The sequence below is a fragment of the Peromyscus maniculatus genome, chromosome X, assembly GCF_049852395.1.
Source record: "Peromyscus maniculatus bairdii isolate BWxNUB_F1_BW_parent chromosome X, HU_Pman_BW_mat_3.1, whole genome shotgun sequence".
NCBI classification, from domain to species: Eukaryota; Metazoa; Chordata; class Mammalia; order Rodentia; family Cricetidae; genus Peromyscus; species Peromyscus maniculatus.
Genome location: NC_134875.1, coordinates 18,750,181 through 18,776,233, shown reverse-complemented (window position 1 = coordinate 18,776,233; position 26,053 = coordinate 18,750,181). Strand labels below are relative to the sequence as shown.

Below are 26,053 nucleotides of genomic sequence, written 5' to 3'. Positions count from 1 at the left end.
TCTTTGCTTTTTTAATCTCATCAACTGGAAAACAAGTGATCCCATGGAACCACAAAGATGCACAGCTTCTAGTTCTAGCCTATTTAAGAAAAAGATGCCAAATGTTTAAAGACATCCCAGTGCTTCCCTGTTCGTTTTGGTCTTATGAAGCAGAGTCTGAAATTACCTGAGCTCATCTGGAATCACATTCTCTAAGTCTCACAGCCTCTGCTAACCCCTGACCTTTGAAGGAAATGTCATTACAGGGAATGACTGAGAAGGCAAAGCTGAGCTGCTTAGTCCTATTCCACTGGTGCCACTGCTCCTGGCTCTGTAACCTGTGACGCTTCCACACAGCTCCTGCTAAAAGCACTCAGCAACAAATAATGCTCTTAGCTCACAAATTAGACTCATTAGCCACTGGCATTCCACTTACTAGAATACAGGGATGGCATTTGTACCAGGTCTAATAACTGGTTCTATTGATGTGGAGCAGACTTAAAAGAGCAGACCCTGCATTCACTGGACTCTGATTCCCTCCACTTCTCGGCATTGCAGCAGTTTAGGAAACAAGGCCCTGCTTGTGCCTACGTTTACAGCAGCATGAGGTATGTCGAAAAGAGGGGTGGGAGCCTGGAGACCTCGACTCCAACACCAGCTTTGTCACTGTTCAACAGCTCTAAGGACCTTAGGAAAACACCACCACTTTCCTGCGGCTTTTACGTCTGGAAAGCGAGATGAATTGGACCAATACAGGACAACAAGATGCCTATTGATCCACTTTCTGAATAGAGAATCTCAAAGTCAACATCTTAGCTAGATCTCTGAGGCCTCACATCGGATTCGGTTCTCAAGGCTATAGAAAATGGATTCACACTAGCCAACGTCACCAAAAGCCACTGCATAAACTCAAATGCTAAAGTCTTAATTTTTGCTAAAATGTATTGCTAAGTGGACAGGATATCACATCCTTATATTATGGCAAGAACATTCTCTTCAAACAGAAATGTGCACAGTGAACTGGATCTCGTGAAGCAGGCCTATAAATCCTAGATACTTGGGAGCCTCAGGCAGGAAAAACACTAGTTCAAGACCTGCTTGGTCTACAGAATTACTTCAAGGCCAGCCTAAGCAACTTAATAAGATACTGCCTCAAAATAAAAAGTGAAAAGGGCTAGGGATATAGTTCAGTGATAGACTGCTTGCCTAGCATGTGTGTTAAATATATCAAGCAAGGGAATCAGTGGAACTACATAATAGATTTTGTACGTTGATTTTTTTAATGTCACTTAAAATGACCTCCTTACAAATTCAAATTCTGTCTCTAGCATTCTGCCACTGCACGGTGCCATTTAGACTGTGATTGTGACTACAGGCAGTTTGTTTAACCATGTATGTTCTCATCTCTGTGGATCTCTATAGTCACTTTATATGACTGACATAGGCTCCTGGATGACTTGAACCTCCCAGAATTCAGAGGCAGGATGCTCAGCCCCATACTGCTGCTAGGAAAGAACTAAGGCCTAAGCTTAACTCCTCACTATTCACATCTAGATTCACCAAATTGACCTGCCAAGCTCCAGTGCATCACAGCCTAGGACTTCACTCTTCCCTGTTATGCCTTCAGGGAAAACCCCACCTTCTCCACACTAGAGATTGATCTTCAGCTGAGGGCTCAATGATTAGGAAAGAGGAGAGGAGACAAGAACTGACAGAGGCATCTGGGGTGGGAAGGCATGGGGTTTAAAAAAGACATTGCAATGGAGAAAACCCCCGAGAAAGAGAAAGGCCGTGAAGGACATGGGGGACCAAATCACTCTTGTAGCCCCCCACCCCACCTCCTGTCACCAGAGCCTTTTCAGAACCACATGGGCTGCCAGTTTTCAGGAGGGAAGTGGGTGACACCTCAGCTACTGAAATGTTTTTATGTCAGTACCTGAGGTGGCCTCCCCAGCCCCTACCATCACCTGCTTAAGAAAAAGGACTGACTTCCGGGTGTTCTAAATTGGAATGAAGAACACATTTTCCTGGAGACTTAGCATCGCACCTGCTACTTAGTCTCTGTGTGTTTTTATAGTTTAGCCGCAGAAAGTATTAAACAAGCTTCTGTGGGACAGCCAGAAAACATAATCAACATGTAAAGCCTTATTTCTATGGAGAAATGTTTGTGTTAATAACAATAACTCACAGGTGAGTATTTGGAAAACAGTCTATTTTTGTATTTTATAAATACATTCCATTTAACCATATATTTCTTTGTGTATTTTACATTTTTTATTCATTGAGGGTATATGAAGATCAGAGGACAGCCTGCAGGAGTCAGTTCTTTCCTCCCACCAAGTGAGGATTGAACATGGGTTTTCGGGATTTGATACAAGTACGTCTATCCATTGAGCCATCTTACCTGCCCCAATAATGTATTTCAGCACTTCCCTGTTACTAAACATGCACTCCTAAATCAACTTTAATATCTACAATACTTTTCCCTCTTCTTCTCAAAGGATGAATAAATGGCCTAGACATTCCCAGTACTGTATATTTTAGAACTCTGTAGTTCAAGGACTATCGTAAATATATGAAGAGTGAGAATCTCCTCCAGAGTGTCAGTGCTTAATCTTGTAACAATCTGGAGAGTTACGGAGTTGGCTATGAAGCCTCTGCTTTCGTGGGGGCCTTGGATAACTGGCTTGGAGCCTTAAAAGATAGCCAAAGCAATCATCCCACTAAAATTACAGGAGATATGGCGAAAAGTACAGGAGATAAGTAGTAAAGAAGGTCTGCACAAAGCTAAGAAATGAAGTTCACAAACAAAGGAACAGCTGCAGGCTACTGTAAGCAGCAGTCCCTTTGGTAGTTTCCATGAAGTCCTCCATACACCAGCCTTCATGTTTCTTTTGAAAGAAGTCCTGAGATATGTGATGCTGAGAAGCAGAGCCCTCAGTGATCTACCAGCAAGCCAGCGCTTCAATATCTACATGTCTTTTTGTCTCCGTGGGTATGAAAATTACTCACAGGTTTCCAATTGGATGGTGCAGTCTTTGAAGTGCAAAGTAACATGCTGCTCTGGCAACACACGTGAAATCCATGATGAATAATCCCTCACTGCTTGACTGACAGGATTCTCTATTAGACAGACATACATGCAGACAGACTACTTGTACAGACTACACGTGACAAAAGTGTAATTTTTGTCACCCCTAACTTTCCATGTCCAGGAGAGTTCCTGTCATGCTGTAAGATCTCAATAGATATTTAAATACATACTGAATGATTAGATGTTCTTGTTAATAGATAATTAATCACAGCCAAAGAAAAAGCATTGCTGAAAATACAATAAATTCAGAAAGATAGCTAGAGATGTAGCCCAGCGTTCCAAGTGCTTGCCCAACATATGCAAGGCCCAGGTTCTATCTCTTAACACCACAAAAGAAAATAAATTCAGAAAGATGTATCACTTAAGAAACAACAAAAACAAAATCAATTATCCTCCAGCTTTGCAATAAACAGCTATCTAAAACAAGAAACACCAATATTCATCTGCAAAATTAAGCAATTAATCCCTGTGACTGGGAGGTGACCAGGGGCATTTCAGACTCCCTGGTTATGGATCTTTTGAATCATGTGTTAAATATGGTCCCAGGTCACAGATGTTCCATTAAATCCCACCATAAGCACCATGACCTAAGTATCACAGAGAAGGGAAGCAGGAATGATTTGTGGGTTTTCATTGCCTTGCTAAAATGGACTATATTTTAATTGTTGTATTATAGAGCAGCAAAATGACAACAAATACAACCTGTACCCACTTATTCATACCCATGTTCTAAAACCAGCTCCGATTCATAGGCAGAGGGCAGTGAGATGTGGCAAAATAACCCCCCATAAACATGAAGTAACTTGCAATTTAAAAGACTATAAACTACACTTCCAAAGTCCTTCCAACTCTAGTTTATCTGGGTGGGAAGGATGTTGCATCAAGATTAACTGTCATTTTCTCTCTTTTATAGACAAGGTCTCCTGTAGCGCAGGCTGGCCTGGACCTTACTATGTAGCTAAGGATGAGCTTGAACTTCTGATCCTCCTTCCTTCATCTCACACACATGCTGGAATTACAGGTATGTGTTACCACACTGGTACATGCAGTATTGGGAACCAAACTAGGGCTACATCTCCAGGACCTCTTTATTTAGAGATCACATTTAGCAATTCTTCATGTTTCTGTCTCTGTGTAAATTTAAAAAATGTCATTTTCAGAGACATTAATTAATTAGTTTTTTAGTTGGTTAATTAATTAATCAATTTTACACCATTTCATTAAAACCACAATTTTTTTTTTTACCTTGGAAACAATCCAAACACTGTAAGGTGAGCATTCAGGAACTCAGACTTCGGAGACTTCAGTTCTAGTGTTTCAGTTAGCATCTACAGCTCAAAGAACAGCTATCCAACAAAAAAGCCCACCTAAGCTGGGCGGTGGTGGCGCACGCCTTTAATCCCAGCACTTGGGAGGCAGAGCCATGTGGATCTCTGTGAGTTCAAGGCCAGCCTGCTCTCCAAGGCGAGTTCCAGGAAAGGCGCAAAGAAAGCTACACAGAGAAACCCTGTCTCGAAAAAAAAAAAAAAAAAAAAAAAAACAAGCCCACCTAAAACTGTCTGAAAGATCAAGTTCATAAGCCAGACTTGGAAGATACTGCTTGTAAGTAAGCCCAGTACTCAGAAGACAAAGGCAGGAAGAGCAGCACAGGTTCAAGGTCCATTCGACTGGGCTGCACAGTGACATTCACAGCATGAGCTACAGGGTGAGGCCCCATCTCAAAAAAAACATCAGGGGCTAAAATGATGGTTCCGTGGTTAAAAAGCACTTGCTGCTCTTGCACAGGACCTGGGTTCAGTTCCCAAAATTCTCCTGACAGTTTAGAAACTGTCCCTAACTCCCGTTTGAGTTGATCCAATACCCTCTTCTGGTCTCCATGGGCACACAGTGCACATGCATATATATGCAGGCAAAATATTCATACACATAAAATCAAAATAAATACATATTAATAACAATACAGAAAACAAAACAGCATGTTCACCATTCTGAGGGGGTATCATGCAAGAATATTCTCAAACTGACTCCTCCTTAACAAGTTCAATATTTCTCACTACCTTGTCCTACCAATGTGAACCCTATGGGCTCTTCTTTCTTTGTTGTGCCTCTCTTTTGCATTTATAGTTCTCCTTTATAAAAGGCTACTTAGGACCCGAACCCTAGATCTCCATCATGGTTCAGTTACAAGGTTTAGCCCAAACACTAGTCATCATTATCCAGTGGAATTCTCTATTTCTGAACTTGTCTTGCATTTGACCTCTAGACTCTGGAACCACTAACTTAGACACCTAGCCACATCCTGTTAAATTCCACTTTTTTTTTCTTACTCATTGGCAGGCTCCCACTGGTTACCAGACTCTTTCCTAATCTCAAATTCAAACAGGGGGTAGAGAAATGGTTCTATATGCTGTTAAGAATGTTGGTTCAATTCCTAGCACCCATATTGTAGCTTACAACTATCCATACCTCCAGTTCTAGAAAATCTGATAGTTCTTCTCACCTTCATGGACAACAGACACATGTTGCACATACATACATACATACATACATACATACATACATACATACAGGGGAAATATTTATACACATAAAGTAAATATTTCAAAATAAAATAAAATTCAAACAGATACTTCTTACATCAAAAATACCTGTCCTTTTGGTATGTCTTTCCAAGAAAGAAGAGAAGGCAAAAGACTTATTTTTCTACTAAAACTTGATAATCAGAGCTCATAAATTTTCTGTGACTCTGTAAAATGAATTCTTTTATTACAAGAGTGTGATTGGGAGACTTTACTTCACCATTTGTGTCACTTTGGAAGTGACACGTAGGAACATGTCCAATGGAGAGGTCTCACCTTGAAAGGTCAATGAAGGGGCTAGCAGGATGGGTCAGCAGTCTGGAAACTGCACGGTGAAAGGAGAGCACGTAATCTCAGAAGTTTTTCTCTCACCTCCACATATGTGCATGGCCATGCACACACATTTGTGTATACATATATATGACGGACACATAATAAAAATAAACATTCATGTGTACATACATATGCACACAATAAAAATAAATAAATGTGGTTAAAAAAGGAAAGGCCAATGAAACCAAGAGATTTGGGGTAAGATAAGATAAGAAATAAGAAGTAGGCAGATAGGGAAAAGTCAAGTGTTTCCATATGACATCATAGGACCTAAGCTCTCACAACTTTCTTTTTCTAATTTAAAAAAAAATTGAGGGAGGAAACTGAGGCAGGAAAATTGACACAAGATGGAGGACAATCTGGGCTATGTAATGAGACTCTATCTCAAAACAAAACAAAAGTAAAACAAGATAACTTTGAAAGAGCTTGGCTTAAAAAAAGTTAGAGAGGACGTAGCCTTGTTTTTCTGTTTTCACTCACTGAACATGTTAGACATCGAAGATATCTAGAAGAAAATATTTTAAAGCTAATGAAAATTAAGTTCAAGCTACTATCTATTGAATAAATACCATCTGAGTAGCTAGTATATACCAAGAATTCATTGTGGTGGTTTGAGTGAGAAATCGCCCCTCCCCCTGTGACCTCAGGCATTTGAACACTTGTTCCCTGGTGATAGCACTGTTTGGGGATGTTTAGGATGCATGGCCTTGATGGACCAAGTGTGTTATCAGAGACCAGCTTTCAGGGTTTACACCACTGGCACCGTTTCCAGTTTCCTAATTCTGTTTCATGCTTGCAGTTCAATGTGAGTTCTCAGCTTTCTACTCCAGCTGCACACCTGCCCGCTGCCATGCCTTCCGCCGTGATAGGTTCTTATACCATGAGCCTAAAGAAACTCTTTCTCCTACAAGTTGCCTTAGTTTTGGTGTTTTATCACAGCAACAGAACGTAGTGAATACACTAATTTATTCCTTTCTTGTAAGACAAGCAAAGGGATGCTCTATGAGATCCGCTAAATGGGACGTTCCTGACATGCAAGCATGACGATTGAGTTTGGATTCCTAGCATTGACATAAAAACCAGGCACATTTCTATAATCACAGAGCTGGACAGTAAGAGACAGTCAGATCCTTGGGGTGTACCTGCTAGCCAGTCCAGCAGAATTGATGAGTTCTAGGTACAGTGAGAGCTCATGTCTGAATAAAAAGGTAGAAGGCTGGAGAGATGGTTCAGTGCTTAAGAGCACTTGCTGTTCTTCCAGCAGACATGAATTCAGTACACAGAGCCCACATCAGCCAGCTCAGAGCTGCCTGTAACTCCAGCTCCAAAGGCTCTGATGCCTTCTTGACTCCTTGAGTATCTACACACACACACACACACACACACACACACACACACACACACACCACACACACACACACACACACGGCATACACTCACAGACATGCATATATATATATATATATATATACACATACATACATAAATCAATACAAATATTGACTTCTGACCTCCTCATGCATGTGCACCCATACACAGAAAGCATACTACATACATACACTTGAAAAAAATTAGGAAATAAAGAAGTCACCCCCATGTACACTAACTTCCATTTCTCCTCTCTCCCCTCTCTCCCCCCTCTCTGACAGTGTCTCATGTATCTGAGGCTGGCTTTGAACTCCTGATCCTCTTATACTTCCCAAATGCTGGGATTCTATGTGTGTTTAATCAAGCTTTCCATTCTGTTATCTTCCCTTGAAGGAAAAAATTTAAATCCCACATCAAGATGTACCCCAATATATAACACATTGCCAGGTGCCACCCTGCCCTCAGAGAATAAAAACATATCAGGTTACAATGTCTCTTAGAAGTGTAAGAGATGCTACATCCACAAAATCTTATCAGCATGACTGCCTAAACAAGGCATGGGCACGATGACACCAATAGACCTGCTAACATGAAACAGGGAAGTCTCATGGAGCCCAGACCCTAGATAAAGAACTATAAGCAACACAGAATATTGAAAAGGGAAGAAATAGGGTTTCCTGGGGAAGAGCCCCCAAATTGGTTACCCAATATCAAGTGCTCAGCCCTGAAATCATATACATACAAGTAATATTATACAGACCCAGAGATTATATTTAAATTTAGGAGTGTGTGTGTGTGTGTGTGTGTGTGTGTGTGTGTGTATGTGTGTGTGTGTGTGTGTAATAACAAAGAAAGAGGTCTTGAATTTGAGAGAGAGAGCAAGGGGAATGCATGGGAAGGGTTGGAAGGAAGAAAAGGAAGGGGGAAATGTAATTATATTTTATTCTCAAAATACTTATTTACAGTATATTTCACCAAAAGTTACTAGATTTCATTTTTTAATTTTTAATTAATTTATTTTATATGTGTGAGTGTTCTGCCTATATGTTTATCTGTGTGTCATGTGTATGTCTTGGACTGGAGTTACAGCCAGTTGGTGAGCTGCCACGTGGTGCTGGGAATCAAACTTGGGCCCTCTGAAAGAACAGCCAGTGCTCTTAACCACTGAGCCATCTCTCCAGCTTTCTCAAATCCTGTTTTTGAGATAGTGTCTTGCTGTATAGCTAAGGTAAACCTGGAAAGCATTATGTAGCCCGAGATGATCTCAAACTTGAGACCGTCCAACCTCAGCTCCCTTAGTGGTAGGCTTACAAGCATGTGCTGTCACGGCTGGCTTTAAATTTATTTTGTTAGTCAAGTACATCATTCTTTTGATTTGCATATATTTCTCTATAATTATTGAGAAGATAACCTCACTTCACTATAGATCTAGCCTTGAAGAATATATAAATTATATAAAAAATGTTTCTTAGTATTCAGGCCTGCTTCACAGGCATGGCTCTTCATAAAAGATGTTGGGAACTTGACACCTTAAGCTGCCTCTTAAAATAAAGTCAACACTTGCAAGAAGTAGAAAAATGTCTTGTTATTGTGTCTAGGGTGAAAGCAGTCCTTAATAATGCTTTTGCTTGCCACTTTGCAAGCTGCTGCACGCTATCTCACCTTGATTTAATTCCTTCTTTTCCCTCTTGTCCTATTCAATCCCTCAACTGACATGTCTGATCTCTGTAATAATATTCAAGTCCCTAAGAATGAATAAAACTGGGATTTTACTCTATTTGTCTAAGTGGAACTTAATTAGGAAGGTAAATCTTCTGCCAGAAGCCAAACAGAAATGATGTGTGACTAGGTACTCTTGGGAGTCATCGGCACACTCCAAAGGCCATCATCAGAGGTCCTCATCTCTAAACTGGGCATGGTGCTGTGAGCCTGTAACCTCAGCACTTCTGAGGGGAAGGCAGGCAGATCCTGAGAGCTCAAGGTCATCTTCAGCTGCAGAGTGATAGAAAGTTTGAGGCCAGCCTGGGCTACATAAAACTGTCATAAAACATACAAAAAGACCCATATCTCCGACTCTCTGAACCAGACAGCTTCTGGCCAAGCTGGGACAATGACCTTTTCTAAAATGCTGGTAAGCAAGGGCCTTAAGGGACCAGTGTGTGCCTTCTTCACACATCTCTCATTTGCAATTCACAAAGCACACCCTATACAGCAGGAAAGCCCAGGCAGTAAAAGAAGTGGCTGTGCAAGCCTTACACCCGAGCTCAATCCCTCAGCCCATGTGGTGGAAGGAAAGAGCTGACTCTTAAAAGTTGTCCTCTGACCTCCACATGCATGCCACTGGCACACTTGCACCCACATCCCCCCCCCTCTCTCTCTCTCTCACACACACACACACACACACACACACACACACACGTATCCACATTCACACACAGACAGACAGACACAGAGAGACAGAGATAGTAATGAATATTTTTTTAAAGCACGTTGTGAGACAGCCAGGCATCATAATCCTAGCACTGGGGAGTCAGAGGCAAGAGGATTCTAAATTTGAGGCCAGCCGTGACTACATGGTGAGACTCTGTCTGAGGGGGATAAACACCCCGAGAGAAGCATCAAACTTGTAATCCTTGCACTTGGAAAGGAAAAGCAGGACGATCGCTAAATGTAAAGTTCTAATCCAGCAAGAGCTTCGTAGTGATACTGTGTCTCAAGAAAACAAGAACAACAGAAAAGTTCAGTGTGCATTTTTGACTTGTACTAAATCCAATGGCATCACCAACGGTAGCACATACCTTCTGCTGTGTGGTCAACCCTGCACAAACTTTTACACTGATCTGAAGGAGTGTCTAACCAATGCGCGTGACCAAGTTAGAATGAGCTGGAGTTGAGGTTAGCTGAGCAAGACTGCATGGTTTAAATAAAGAGGCACATTGTACTCAGTTGCCCTCAGAAACAGCCTGGATTAGAGTCAACATTAAAAGCAAATTAGAGTGAGTGAGATTTAAAAAGAGAGAATTTACATTTCCAGTCAGGAAGATTGCAGTGATCCAATTTACTGACAAAATGCATTCCTTTTCATAGATAGTGGGTCCATACAACTCAACTCAGAAACAATGGCTCCCTTTTTAGAAATTACTTATTTTAGTTTTAAAAAATAGAGGCCATTAATTCTGATCCCCCCAACTATGCTCAGTTCAACAGGTTTATTGCTTATTTCCTGTGTGCAAGAGGAATGTTTTACAGTCACCACCAAAAATAAAAGATCATTCATTGAATTGTTTAATTTAAATGAAACAATAAGCATCTTTCTCTAGGTTGGGTATTACACTTTACATTTTGTGCTATTTTAATGTCACAATAAACATGTTCATTTGAAAAGACACATAAACTAAGCTCCTTTCATAGAGGCAAAAATAAGAAACTGAAAATATTCCTTTCTTATATTTGTCTAATTGGTGTGTAGACTAGAAAATAATGGACAGCTTGCCTGAGTGTTCAATTTTAAGAAGAATCTATCCAAGCTGTTTCTATTACTAGAGTACAAAATGGCAACTAAAGAAGTTACTGTAGTTAACAACTAAATAATTCAGTCTCCTCTTTACAACTGGATCCTTAAGTGCATTTCTAGTCTTGGCTTGATATAAAAAAAAAAAATATGTAAATTGTTCTTATCGGTTAAAAAAAAAAAAAAAACCTTGGCCAGGTATGATGGCACATACCTTTAATCCAAGCACTTGCAAGGCAGAGGCAGGCCAGGTAGATTTATTTCTGTGAGCTTGGGGCCAGCTTGTTGTACGGAGTGAGTTCCAGGACAGAGGGAAGCCCTCTTTAATAGATATATGGCCTGGGTATGCATTCAGAACAACTGTAAGACCATGAGGTAGAGAAAGAAGGAGGACTGCTGCAAGCTGTTCTTAAAACTCAGATGGTTTTGTATATTGTCTGAAACTACAGTTAAGAATTCCAAGCTGTGTTCCACGGGTTACAATGAGCTGCAGTAGCAATGAAATATGAACTGTCTCCCTGTAGTCTCCCAAAGCAAATACGTTAGATAAATTATTTTAAACACATTGCAACCTGCTCTAAACTTCAGTGATTGTGCTTGATGAGAATTTCAATTTCAGGGGGAAAGGCCCTTCAATTAGAAAAGACACTAACAATGCTGACTGGGTCCATCTTTGTAGTTAATCATGAGAACCGGAGCCAATGCTACCACCACAATTCATCTAAAAAGCCCAGAAACATTCAGCTTTGTTTTGCTTTCTGAAAAAGGCATGTGATAAGTATTCCAAACTATGTGAGGCTTTGGTTTTACCTTTGGTTTTACCGTTTAAGATGGTTTTCCAAAACCAGGCAGTCTCTGCCAAATAGTACATGGTAGTGAGATGCAAGATGGCTGGATGTTTTTGTTTCCCAATTTCAAGTTCATCCATGTCTAACTTTCTAGCATGGCTAATATAAAAGCACAGAACCCTGGGAGAGCCCACAGGTAATCCTTGCTCTACATTTAATCTGTTTAAATGCTACAATTTCAAGAGATCTTCTAGCTCATTTATCAAATGGGATTATTTCAACATAACCAAGAGAGCTGCAGTTTTCATAATGCAGAACAACTTATGAATAAGTCTACTAGAAGACATCAAAATTCCAATTAGAAATGAGCTTTCAGGGCTGGGAGTAAAGCTCATTTTGTAGAGTGCTTTCCTTGGATGAACAAAGCTCAACTCTCAGCATCACATAAAACAGGCCTGGTGGCATGCACCCATAATCCCAACACTCAGGAAATAACAGCACAAGGATTGGAAGTTCAAGGTCATCCTCTGCTATGTAGAGACTTTGAGGGCAATCTGGGATACATAAGACTAACTTGAAAGAAAGAAAAGAAGAGAAAGGAGAGGAGAGAGGAGGAGAAGAGAGGAGGGGAGGAGTTGGGAGGGGGAGAGGAGAGGAGAAGAGAAGAGAAAGAAAGGGAAAGAGGAAAGGAGCTAGCATTCATTGAGTCTATACTTGGTACGAGTCACTATGCAAACTGCTTTTCTTGCCATCTGTCACTAACACTAAGGGTAACATATACCTCATCAGTGGTCCTATGTACCACTACCACCTGCAAGACTGGCATATCCATAATAAGTAGCCAACCCAGCAGACCAAGTGCAAAGCTAAGCTGAAGCTCTTAACCACTGTGCTACTATAACACACACACACACACACACACACACACACACACACACACACACACGCTCACGCAGGGGACAGGGAGATGAATGAGAATGTCTGAAGCAGGAAACAAATGCAGAGCAAGTCAGGGCAAGAAGAAAATTCTAGTCACCAAGTCCCACATAAAGTTTACCTAGCCTCCCACTCAAAGGACCTCGGATGGTTCTGTGTTTGGGGGTCTGATTTATATAGTTTTTCTCCCTTTTGGCGGTGTACCATTGATTTCATTCTTCCATGATTTGTACACACACACACACACACACACACACACACACACACACACACACACACACACTTTTTTGGCATCTCTATCATGTCTAATCTGCATTAGGCCTCCTTTATCCCAGATTTTTGTCCAGGCCCTGTGTCCCAGTTTGCCAAGTCCTTCCACACACCTTCCCTCATCTCACCTCATCTACCACTTCTAATCAGTTTGGGGTGAGCAGCCAGGTTACCCTTAATGCTCACATGCTCAGCTAAGTAAAAGTAACTTGTCCCTGAGTGGGAGACTGAGGCAATCTCATAGGAACAAAGCATGTAAGTCTCAGTGCAAAAATGGACTGCTTCCTTTCTAACTAAAAACTCCCCTGACTATTCAGCCATTCCACGGGACAGTCATTTATTTAGTGAATATTAATGAGCACCTGCTAGGAGCCTTGCTCCATCCCAAGGACTAGGGCCTGCTAGGAACCTTGCTCCATCCCAAGGACTGGGATCTGCTAGGAACCTTGCTCCATCCCAAGGACTGGGGTCTGCTAGGAACCTTGCTCCATCCCAAGGACTAGGGCCTGCTAGGAACCTTGCTCCATCTTGAGGACTGGGGTTATGAGGATTAAGAATCTTTGGTCTCTGCCTAATAAATTTCCAGACAAGCCAACAGATACATTCAAACATAAGCACAGTGAGTCCTGACAATTGTCCTCTAACTTCCATATGTGCAATGGCAGTTGTGCGTACACACACTAATAATCACAACAGTAATAAACAAATAACAATTGTAAAATAATGTATAACGGATTTTGAGAAAATAAGGATAAATTACCTAACCCAGCAGTTCCCTCTCTCTGTCTCGGCCTCTCCCTCTCTGTAGCTCAGGCTTGCCCAAAACTCACTATGTAGCCGAGGCTTCCCTCCAACTCAACAATCCTTGTGCTCCAGCCTCCCAAGTGCTGGAATTACAGACTTGTGCCACTACACTCAGTTTAGTATTTTTTTCTTTATGGTCTCAGCCATGTGGCAAATGCTTGAAGTGGCCAGATAGCTGCAATGTGAATAAACTAGAAAAATGCTTCTCATCCTTTGATGCACACCAGAACTGTTTGCCTAGTTCTCAAAACACATCTTCTAAATGCTCAGTCCCTTCAGTAATCTTTCTGGTGGTACTTCCTAAAGCAGAATATATACATACTGTATGATCAGGCAACTCTATAACTATACATACATTCAACAGAAATGTTCTTCAGGGGATACCCACAAGGATATTCACGGAGACATTGTTCATCGAAAGAACAACAATGACAACACACACACACACACACACACACACACAGACCAACTGGAAACACTCTAAATGTCCATCAGTGAGTAAATAGGAAAAATAAAGTTTGGTGTATCCATACAATGGAATACTACTCAGCAATAAAAAAATAATTAAACAGTAGTACCTACAACAGGCTAGTTCAAATATAATGCTTAGTGGAAGAAAATTTTATGAAAACAACTACACATTTTACCATCCCACTCATATACCAAAACAGGAAAAAACTACACCAACCTATTCTCGTAGGAGTCAGATGGTGAGCAATCATGACTGGGAAGGCATACAAGAGTACTTGATGCTAGTGACAATGTTCTGCTCCTTAAGCCAAGTGAAAATTATATGGGTGAATCAGTTTATGGGGATTCATCAGCACAAACAGTTAGAATATTTTCAATTTTTTAAAAAATTCATGTTACTAAACTGACTTAAACATTTAAAAATACCAATGCAAAGGCCTCATTGTAGAACAATCAAGTCAGAATCTCTGGGCAATGAGACTCTAATACTTGTGGTTTTAAAAGTTCCCCAGATGCTTCTGATGCACGGTCATGTCTGAAAACCAAGGTTCTCCGTGTTTCTGTATGTTAACAGTGGCTCCTTGACGGCCACAGTGTGGCTTGTGACAGAGGAGATGAGGTCTAGCTGACTCTCCTGTGTTTGCTTTGCACTGCCAGGATGAGGCACAAGTATGCATCTTCCCCAAACCTCAGTGTCCACCACTGTTGTAGCGGGTACAATGTCACCGGCCTCTCGGGGCTATTGTGAGGATTAAATTAGATCGTATGCTTAGAGCAGGCAGCCCAAAGTCTAGAACATAACAGGCGTGGGAGAAATGGTGTTCAGCTACTGTTCCTCCTTTGTACCTAAGCTCCTGACAACAGTGATGAACAGACACATTGCTGTAAGCGGAGCAAACACATGCCCTTTCTGTTGCCTCATGAAGAAGTTTCTAGAGACTGAAATAATCCTCTATGCATGCTGTCAAATGAGGATTGGAAATTTCTAGGTCCTGGCTGCTCCCTCTAGCCATCCCTTGCTATCCCTGAGTATGACTAGAAAAGTGGTAGATCAGAGAGGTAATTACAAACTCCAGACCCTGCACTCACCTTAACTACAGAGCAGACTCTATGCAAGCAAAAGAGGCCAAAGTGCGAGTTAGCAAATGAACAACAATTGGTTCGGAGGACATGGACCACTCATACAATGTTTCAAATGAAAGACTTTGCTACAAAGCCTCACCTTTTAGTGAAAACAAACAACAAAATCTGGGCGGGAAGCAGGAGCAGAGTTACCCTTTTGACTCTACTACTGGAAGCACTATGACTTTGCTTAGCCAAACTTTTCTGTTTCTTTGATAATCGGAAGAAAGAAATGCCTGTTCTCAAATGCCCTTTATAAGGAGTTGGAGTTTGAATAAGTGGAAAGCATTCCAAAAAAGAAAACCAAAAAAAAAAAAAAAAAGAAAGAAAGAAAGAAAAGAAAATTAAGCACCAAAGAAATGCAAGGTGAGATTATTAGCTGGCCATTTCTTGTATTCAAAACTTCACTCATCCTTCAGCAACTCCCATGGAAAGAGCCCCTCTCTTGTTTTAAGAGCTCCAAGCATACCCTGTGCCACATGGGCCTGGAGTTTGCTTATGTAAGAAAGGACTGCAGCATTGCCTGGCGTGGAGCATCATATTTTGCTGAAGTCCAAGGGCAGGCCCAGGCCTTACATTTTTGGACAGAGGTGCTCTCAGTGGTGGAACACTGAACTGTGGCTGGAGCAAATGATGTCATCAGAGATCCTCTTACCGTGGTCAATGTCAAAATTAAGATAGCAAGTTCAAGGACAAACTGGATTTTTCCAGGCAAATATATAAGTAAGGAAAGCAGTCTAGACTCAAAATCTTGCCTTTAAAATCAATACCTTAAAAACTTAAAGAACAACTGAGATTTAACCCCGTTCTGTGTGGCTATTTTGGTTTATGGGGAGGTCTTATTGAAAAATATAGTTTCATAGCAAAATATATTCTTTGAGTATATTTTTACTCCCACTACACATTAAGAAAAGAGGGAAAAAACCATGTGAGTCACTCCTACATTCAAAAACAATAACAAAACCAAACTAAAAATATAAGGTATTGAGAAGAAAGATATTTGAGACAGAGATAAACATGAGAGCTCTCTACTCTAGAACTAAGAAATGAAATGGCTGGAATACCTGTTGGGTCCTTCAATGACTGGAAAATGAAAACTCTAAATCAACTACAGCTACTTTGGAATACCAGGTAGAGTCCATCCGAAAACCACTCCTGCGACAGACCTGTGTCAAACATTCCCCAATGCATGGATTGCTCCAGCTTGGGAAAGCATCAAATTAATATCAAAAACAGTACCGTTGACTCTTTGCTCTGGTTCCAGGGAGGACAGAAGACAGAATCCAGTCCTGCTACAAACCTTGGCCGAAGCTGGACAACATGCCCCTAAGTTTGGCGCGTCCTCACCCTGTGCCCTGGCCCCCGCCCCCGCTCTGGGTACCCAGGGACTCAGTGCACCAAGGAGAGGCCCTGGCAGAGAACAGACTGGCGGCTGGGGCTGCAGACCTAGGCGGTCAATCCTGAAGGAAGGGCGGCTCCTCCCCTGCCTCCCCCAGCCCCCCAGCACCAGGCCCTCAACATTCCCCTCCCCCTGACCCCTTGCCCCCCAGGCAGGTCACCTGGCTTGGCTCGCTTGTCCTCCTGCTGCTAGATCCCTCTAGCCTCCTCCTTGGAAGTGGCTCGCCCTTCCGAGTCACGGGGCCGCCGAGCGCCGCCAGCCTGTGCCAAGGCTGCGGGAAGCACTGTCCCCAGATGGAGCTGGGACCCTGCCCCGCGCGGCTGCCACCAGGACGAAACTGGAGAGCCTGCTGGTATGGCCGGCAGGGAGGGGCGGCTGCAACTTTGCTCCTGGACGCGCGAGGAGGGGGCGCCCGTCTCCAAACTCCTTGCTGAGCTTCCAAGCTTCCCAGGCAAAGGATTTTATGTATTTATTTATTTATTTAATGAAGAGGGAAGTCAGATTCTTGCCTTCAAGTTCTCTCTCTAGAGCTCCGATCCCAGGCTGCGGGAGGCGTGCCCCTGTGGGGCGGCCACAGGAGGGAAGCGGGGTGGCCAGTGGGAGCCTGGCCGCAGGGTTCCTCCAGACCCAGTTCTGCTGCCTGGAGCCAGAACCCGGGAGGGAGAGAAGCCTGGAGAGACCCGGCCAGCAGCGGGGAAGCGATGACCCGGACCTGGATCGCAGAAGTAGGAACTGGAAGTGACAGCGGCACAGGGCAGAGCAGCAGCAGCAGCAGCAACAGCAGCGGCAGTGGTGGTGGCAGTGGTGGCAGCAGTCTCAGCACCCCAGTAGTCAGGGAAAGAGCAAAAGCCGCGGTGTAAGGGCTGCAGCTACACTGCGCATGCTGCTGCCACCCAGTTTCCAAGATCAGGGCTATCAGTGCCTAAGGCCATTTCCAAAACTCCCTGGTTGGGAATGCTGGAGTCCAGGACTAGCCATTACTAGCTAGTGGACTGCTTTCCTTCCCCATCCAGGGATGCAACTTGGGACCTGCAATTTGCATGGTGACCCACTGAGACATCCTCCCACCCTCTTCCCCCAAGCAGAGAAGTGCTTAGTGGCCCTTCACACCTATCTCCTCCCTGAACAGACCCCAAATCAGCCTTTTCCAAGAAACTCATGCTAGGCAAGTGTTCTACCACTGAACTGCACCCCAAGCTCCTTTTAAGTTTAGCTATATGATCTCATATGTAACCCAGATTGGCCTGGAACTCACATCCTCCTACCTTGGCCTATGGAATAATTGAGATGTGTGCTGTAGTGTACATCTTGAAGCTCCATTTTTATAGAAATGCAGCAAAATCAGTAAAAGATTAGGACAGCTAGAGTAATGGATAACATTGAATCTTCTGGAATTCTATTAGGGGTGTCACAGTGGCTCAACTAGTAAAGAAAAAAAGGTGCCCAGGCCCCTTTTCGTCTTCCCACTAGTCAAATTGAGTGGAAGCTCTGCCCAGTGGGAAGAGATGGAAAAGGGCCAAACCATGAGACAATCTCCAACTTCTGTGCAGGCTTCTTAGCTGGGCAATGGTGGCACACGCCTTTAATCCCAGCACTCTCAGGAGACAGAGGCAGGCGGATCTCTGAGTTCGAGGCCAGCGTGCAAGGCCTAGAGAGAGAGACTCGGACTTCAGGCAAGTACCCCTGCCAAGGCGTGAAGAAGTCTATGGTGCCATGAGTTAGTGGTCCGGCCTATTTCTACTTTCTTAGAGCTAGAGTAGGAAGGTGGCAGATTTAACAAGAACTCATGAGCATTGGTAAAGCTGCCTTACTTCTAGGACTGCTTCCCTTCGAACAGTCCTTGGGAAATGGCAAACGGTCCATCCCACAGGCCTCACTTGAGGGAGAACACCCGTGCTGTTATGGTGACAGATGGAGTGACTCAGGAAGTCGGGAGAGAATAAGGGGGAGGGGCAGAGAAAAACCATACTGCTACCAGCTGATACTGGAAAGATGGAAGGAAGGAGGGAGAGACTATTTGAATTACATATTCATCCAATAACCCCTTCATGAACAAAACTTCATTTACAAAGTAAACTGGGTACAGAATCAGAAGACATGTCTAGTCTGCAAAATGGAGATGGGAGGGTGTCCTGGACAGGGCTCCACAGTAGAAGATGATAGAGGAAATGTTTCTACTGGGGTAAAGGGAAAGCCCCCCAGGCTAGAGCTTCCACAGACCAGAATTCACATGGCTATTGTCGAACAGTGTAGCCAGAGAAGTAGCACTCAGGACAATCTCAAGTGATCAGACTCTGTGCATGTTGCTGGGTGACTTCCTAGTCTCATTAGTGACTTTACCTCAAAATAAGGATCATTTTCATATGTTCTCTATAGCTTTGACTTGACTGAATATCCTCCCTACCTCCTCCATTCTTTGAGAAAATAAAAAAGATGGATTTGGTTTACAAAGAAGAAATACAAATGGACTATAAAGGAGTGACAGTATGTCCAAATTCATTTGGAATCATGAAATACAAATTATAGCAAAAAATACTATTTCATCCATCACTTTGGCAAACTTTAAAGATAAATAATGTGCAATGTTGACAGAGACATGAGAAAGAAAACAGTTTCTATGATTTTGTTGGAAATGTAAGTTAGTAGAGCATTTTTGTAGGAGAATTTGACATTATCTATCAAAATCTGACACAGTAATTCATTTCTATGATGAAAAAGTGTTCAAGAATAATCACAAATGCACAAAAAATTCTCTATACATAAACAACATAAGTCACTGGGATTTATCACAGGAATGAAAGATTGATGCAACATATGAATATCAATCAATGTAATACATCATTATTATAAAGAGCCTAAATTAATGATCATCTCAACAGAAGCATAAAATGCACAAATGAAACTGGGCTGGGGATGGTGCCTCAGTGTGTAAAATGCCATACAAGAATGAGGACCTGGGTTCAAATCATCCATACATTCGAGTATTCCAAATTGGTTTTGAAACTAAAACAAGTCGGAGGACTCACATTTTCTCACTTTAAAAGCTACTACAAAGCTATGTTAATCAGGTAAGGGAAAGAAAAGTAGTCTTTTCAAGAACTTGGTAATTAGAAAACTACATCTCCACATCCAAAAGAATTAACTTGGGGCCAGTGAAATGGCCTCATGGGTAAAGTCCCTAAACCCACATAGTAGAAGAAAAGAACCTCCATTTGTGGTAACATTCTTATGGAAAAACACAACTATTCATGATCTTTGATTGTGCAAGTGTTTCTCAGATGACACTAAAAAGTCAATGTAAAAAAAAAAAAGATGAGCATTGGGGAGATTGATCAGTGGGTAAAAATGCTTGTTGGGCAAGCCTGACGACCTGAATTGGATGTCCAGAACCCAGTGGCTGCTCTTGCAGAGGACCTGGATTCAATTCCTAATACCCACATGGTGGTTCACAAGCAGCCATAACTACAGTTCCAGGGGATCTGACATTTTCTTCTGTAGTCCATGAGCATCAGGCATACAAGTGGTGCACAAACACACATGCAAGCAAACCACATGTACAGATAAAATACATTTGAATGTAAAGAAAAAGCCAGATGCCTTTTTACAGGTGCACATCTGTAATCCCAGTACAGTGAGATGAGAAGCAAAGAAGAGGAATCCACTGGGAAGCTCTCAGATCAGTTAGCCTAGAGGACACACCACAACAGCAGAAATGAGACCAACCCTGCCTCAACAAGGGAGAAGAAATAATTGCTGAAAGACACCCTATCCTCTGACCTACACACATACATTGTCAACAGCAGATAGAGGGCATCTGGAAAGGCCAAGTGATCACAAACCTGTAATGTGGTCCCCACACCTCTGAACCCAATACTCAGTCACCACTGTCTGATTCAGTGTTACAGTCTTCCAAACTGACTGATTCGAACTAGCAGCTGTTCTTCAGATAAATGATAGTGTGCTCTGGGAAAGAGTCAAGCCCTCTTCTTGCTTTTCATACATTTAGAGCTTTACAAAGTTAACTCAGATCCACCAGGTATGCCCTATGCCACACTGTTTGAAGGACTTGGTGCCTGAGACCGCTCCCCCCCCTCATGACCTCTGTGAATACAGATCTGTTTTTCAGCTACCTAGAAGCTTGGAGACTGGACTGGCCACATACGTGGCTGCTCCGTGCTTTCCAGCTCAGCTTTCAGTCTCATGCCTTGTAGGGTGATTCTATGTGTCTTCCCTGAGGGCTCTGTGAGTGACTCAACGTGGCTCAGTTTTGTGCATAACAGTACAAAGAGCACTTAGTCACAAGGTAACAGTAAGCAGTAGGACTAAGGTTTAGACGCAATGATATATTGAGAGCTGTAGATGCATTCTTTCATTCGACCCTTAAAATAGTTCTCTGTAATGAAACCCACCACAATGAATGCTAAACTTTAAAAAAATAATTTTAAAATCTTCTGCAGCCAGGCTGGAGAGATGGCTCGGCCATTAAGAGCACTGACTGCTCTAACAGAGGACCCATGTTCAATTTCCAGCAACCACATGGCACCTCAAAATCATCTGCAACTCCAGTTCCAGGGGATCTGATGCCCTCTTCTAGCCTCTGCAGGCACCAGGCACACATATGGTGCACAGATATACATTGAAAATGAAACATCCAGACTCTCTCTCTCCCTCTCTCTCTCTCTCTCTCTCTCTCTCTCTCTCTCTATATATATATATATATATATATATATATATATATATATATATATATTCTAAAGTCCTCTGTACTGTTAGTCCCTATCATACAGTGATGCCAAGTAACTTTATGAAAAAAGGTTCTAGCATACAGGGTTAGTGGGATGGTGCAGTGGGTAAAATGTTAGCTACACAAACATGAGGACCAAAGTTTGGGTCCCCAGCACCCCTGTAGCTAAGCATTGTCAGCAACTGCCTATCACCCCATGTGATGCTGGGTGGGTGAGGGGCTTGTTGACCAGCCAGTTTGTCCACAACAGCAAGCTGCAGGTTCAGTGAGAGATTTTTATCTCCAAAAGAAAGAAAGAGGGGTGGGGGAAAGATAGAGAGAAAGAAAGAAAGAAAGAAAGAAAGAAAGAAAGAAAGAAAGAAAGAAAGAAAGAAAGAGAGAGAAAGAGAGAAAGAGAAAGAGAAAGAAAGAAAGAGAGAAAGAAAGAAAAAGAGAAAAAGAAGGAAGGAAAGAAAGAAAAAGAAAGAAAGAAAGAAAGAAAGAAAGAAAGAAAGAAAGAAAGAAAGAAAGAAAGAAAGAAAGAAAGAAAACTTCCTAAAATTCAGCTGTTCATATAAGGGATCTAGACTGCTTCAAAATGGTTTTGGTAACCTGGAGAGAAACAGAAGAAGACACCAACTTTGACATCTAGCCTATACATGTACCCCACATAATATACATACATCACACACACACATCTATGAAGCCATAGAAGGAACATGATAAACACAATGTCAGATACTCTTTTATTACAATGTTCATATCATGTCAGTCTGATACACTGTAAAATTTCTGCCCAAAGTGGATAGAACATTTTCTGATTTTAAAAAAATGACTATTTTAAGTATTTGTGCTTAAAGGAATAATCTTTAGTTATCAGAAAACCCCCAACAGAGGAGCAGCAGGAGGTGTTTCTCTATCATCCAGTATTCTTAGAACTGCAAAGAAGCACAGTACACCTTCTGGCAGCTTCAGCACAGAAATCACTGGCAACTTCACCATGTTTTTATTTGAAAAATCAAACAAGAAATGTCATGGTCTGTTCCACAGTAGACAGCATCCTATAATGGATATCACATGCTCTGAAGTCACATGGACTGTGAACCTCAAGATGGGTGAGGGGTCTCTCAAACTGGAAAGCAGGGAACATTGGAATAAGATATTCTGACACAGATGTGGCTTTAGATTAGGCTTAGCTTCAAGAGAAAGAGAAAAAAAAAACAAAAACAAAAACCTGGTTTTGAGACAAGGTCTCATATCGTATCCCTGGAACTATCTTTTTAAACCAAGATGGCCTCAAGCTCACAGAAATCCACTTGCCTCTGCCTCCCAAGTGTTGAGATGGAAGTTTTACACCACCACACCCAGCTGGCTTTAAGAAAATGTTTGGGACAACAGCTAGTAAAGATAATAATAATAGTAGCAACACTAATAAATAGCTACTTAAAAAATAATATGCCCCAGTATCTCTTCCCAGGGTTTTACATGTATTAATTCATTGAAATGTCATACCAATATCAATAGACGGGCAGGTGCCATTATTATTCCTATTTTACAGGTGGAGAGGCCAAGGCATAGAAGCACAGTTAAATAACAGATTCAAAGGTCATAATGGCACTAGTGAGTATGAACTGAGATTTAATCCCCTATGTCTAACATCAGAGTCCCTGCTCAAACCCCTACCATTTGTCCACAGATAATACTTGCTTACTAATGTAGAGCACCTCTACCTGGCTCTGAGCTGAAGATAATACACAAATTATCTCACAGATTTTAGGACACTGACTTTCTTAAGCCTACATATTTAAGCATTCTCTCCTTTGACCCTGAAACAACATCATGAGGTAGTTACCAGTATGTCGATTTCACAGACAAAAGCGTTGTGAGAGAGCAGGAAGGTGCAGCTCCATGCTAGCACTCCCCGATCACATGCAAGAGGAGGATCCAGCCCCTGCCCCACAAAAACAACACGGAAGCACAAAAACGTAACTCGGCACACACAGAAATATTGAACTCCTTTTCAGTAAGACAGTGAATGCATGCAGTGGGGTTCTTCATGCAACACAGTTTAATGTGGCTTGGGGTTTTTCATTTTGCTTTTCATTGTTTTTCTTTTGGTGCTGGGGACTGAATCCAGGGCCTTTGCATTGCAAGCAAGCCTCTACCACTGATCTGTATCTCCTGCTCTGTTTACATACAGTTTTGACTTGAAGACCAGCTTCTTGTAGTTTCCCAAAGCCTCCCTCTGTTCCAAAGTGTTGTTGAGAGTAAAAAGGCCAGTTTTCTTTCTCAAGATTTTCTTTTTTTTATTACAACATTTCTCTGTTCCTTTTTCTCCCTCCAAATCCTCCTGCTCCACTCTCCTTTAAATTCATGACCTCTTTTCCATTATTTGTTACTGCATGTATATACATACATACATATATATATATATATATATATATATATATATATGTGCAGATACATATATGTTCCTAAATAGAACCTGCTCAGTCGGTATAATGTTGCTTGTATGTATGTTTTCAGGGCTAATCTTTAGGAACCAGGCCATTTCTTTTTTTAAATTGATTTTAACGCAGCTTGCTGAGACCCTCTGTAATAGCTGGTGACTCACTTTTTCCACCCATTAATAACGAAGCACACCCACAAAAAGCTTGGTCATCTGAAAAGAAGTTGTGTTTAAAAGTCATCATTTTGCATTTTTTAAAAGTTCTTTCCTTTTGGTTCTGTTTTCTTTCTTTCTTTTCTTTGTTGTTGTTTTTTAAGAAAGAGTTTCGTTTAGCCTAGTCTGGCCCCAAACTTAAATGTATAGCCAAGGGTGGCCTTGAACTTCTGATCTTCCTGCTTCTACTACCTTAGTGGTGCAGATTAGAGGTTAATGATTTTGCTTTGTTTAGAATTAGGTTCTGTAAGACACACACTAACAATGCACCATTGGGGATCACTAGTCTCAACTCTGGTTTCTCTAAAGGGCCACCTCTGTTTATCTTTGTGGCTACTGGCAGTGAAAATTAATCCCATACTTTACGGACATTTTTTTTTTTTTTTTAATTAACAGAACAGAAAATAGTGGCAAAATGAAAGGCAAGGCAGGTTAGCTTACTTCCACTTGAAGGGTTGCACATCCTTTCAGGAAGTCATTGATGTTGTTGATGCAGTCGGCCTCAGTTTGGGGCTCCAGACAATACTAGAGAAAGAGTCAAATGTCACTTAGGGATTGCTAAGCCATGACAAACGATCATCACCATTTGCAGATAACTAGATATGGTCGGTCAGCTTTTGAAGGCAGAGGGCAGCCCTGCTCTCCATCCAGGAAGAGAATAACCACTTAAGGAAGTGATGCAAATGTCTAAACGGTTGGTTTTTGTTTCAAATGTCTGCGAGCCGTTTCTACTTAAAAAGGTTTCCTTGTACCTTCAAGTCAGTTGTGAGAATAGCAAACTGGAGAGAATAAGACATACACATATAACATATTAGTTTAGTTCCTGCTTTCATTTGAGAAGGCCACAAGGATTACCTTCCTTTACTCCCCATGATAATTTGTTGGTATTATATTTCACTTTGGCTGGGCACTACATGTTATCATGTCGCTCCACATCTTATCACCAGTTGAATCACTGTTCCTCAAGTTTAAGAAATTAGAAGTAAATACACTTGTTCAGTAAAAAAGAACTGATTCCAAAAGGCAAAAGAAGCCTGCCTTGCAGTCACATTCCACAATGACTTTGAGAAAAGAACGGTAAGAACTCTACCTTTAATGCCACAAAATTGGCTACTTTAGAAGCCGTCCACTGTTGTAACATGGCCTTCTAACCTCAAATATCTTGGAATTTTTTGAGCAAGGTTTAGTTTCACTTTGAATGCTCACTGAATTCAATACACACACTTGGTTTCTCTTTGGTTTTTGTGAGTTTTATGTAACACTGACTTTTGTGAATAGACTTTTCTTCAACTGATTTTTTTTTTTAAAGAAAGGAACTCTGAATCAACTTTTAGGCAACTTCTCAAACACCAGAAAGATCTACTACAAATTATTTCATTATTTCACAGACTCATGTACCCAAAGTTCAAAACATGTCCGAAGTGCACAGGGAAGTTTAAGATGCATCTCCACAACACAGCGAACTCATGCATGATAAGCGTGTCCTCCCATCCCAGACTGCCAGTGCTGGAACAGGTTTTTAGTAGGGTAATATTTGGGGGCCAGTAACTGAAGGATATTTCATTTTCTGACTTTTTCAAAGTACAAGGGCAGTAAGAAAGAATGCCTAACTCTTAGAAAGATATTGAAGTAGGGGATTCCCATGACCGGGCAACAGAAAAAAAAAAAGTCTCAAGAATGGTATTATTGCTGCTTCGTGGTGAAAGCAATCCCAAAGACACTGCACAAACAACCTTACCTTCTCCACCGAACCAGGCAGAAGTCTGTTGATGAGTTTGCATAACACTACCCCATTTTTCAGCGAGGACTTCAAGAACTCCTCTGGATCACAGATGGTCTTTTTGGGAGACTCTAAAACTCCCAAAGATATAAGCCATGTCACAACGCGTTCTTCTGGATTCATGATTGAGGCTCGTACACTCTGAACAGCTCTCCGGGGCAGCTGCGAGGACTAAGCCACATCCGTGATTGCATCTGCTGCTGTCTTCCTTTTTATGAGCTCTCTTCTGGTGCT

General features: G+C 41.8%; 1 protein-coding gene across 6 annotated transcripts in view; it reads right to left on the bottom strand.

The window, feature by feature from the left end:
• The window catches only part of Arhgef6 (Rac/Cdc42 guanine nucleotide exchange factor 6), a 123,461-nt gene extending 97,408 nt beyond the window's left edge, over nt 1-26,053 (bottom strand). For 3 of the 6 annotated variants that reach the window (XM_006991970.4, XM_076562215.1, XM_076562216.1), the window contains exons 1-2: nt 25,778-26,053; nt 24,481-24,564 (exon numbers count right to left, since the gene is read on the bottom strand). In XM_006991970.4, the coding sequence (XP_006992032.2) occupies nt 24,481-24,564; nt 25,778-25,942 (249 nt within the window). In that variant the 5' untranslated portion in view covers nt 25,943-26,053. Of the gene's footprint in view, nt 1-16,494; nt 16,786-16,814; nt 17,194-24,480; nt 24,565-25,777 lie in introns of those variants that run through there. The other 3 variants (XM_076562217.1, XM_015985589.3, XM_015985590.3) reach the window with 3 other exon arrangements.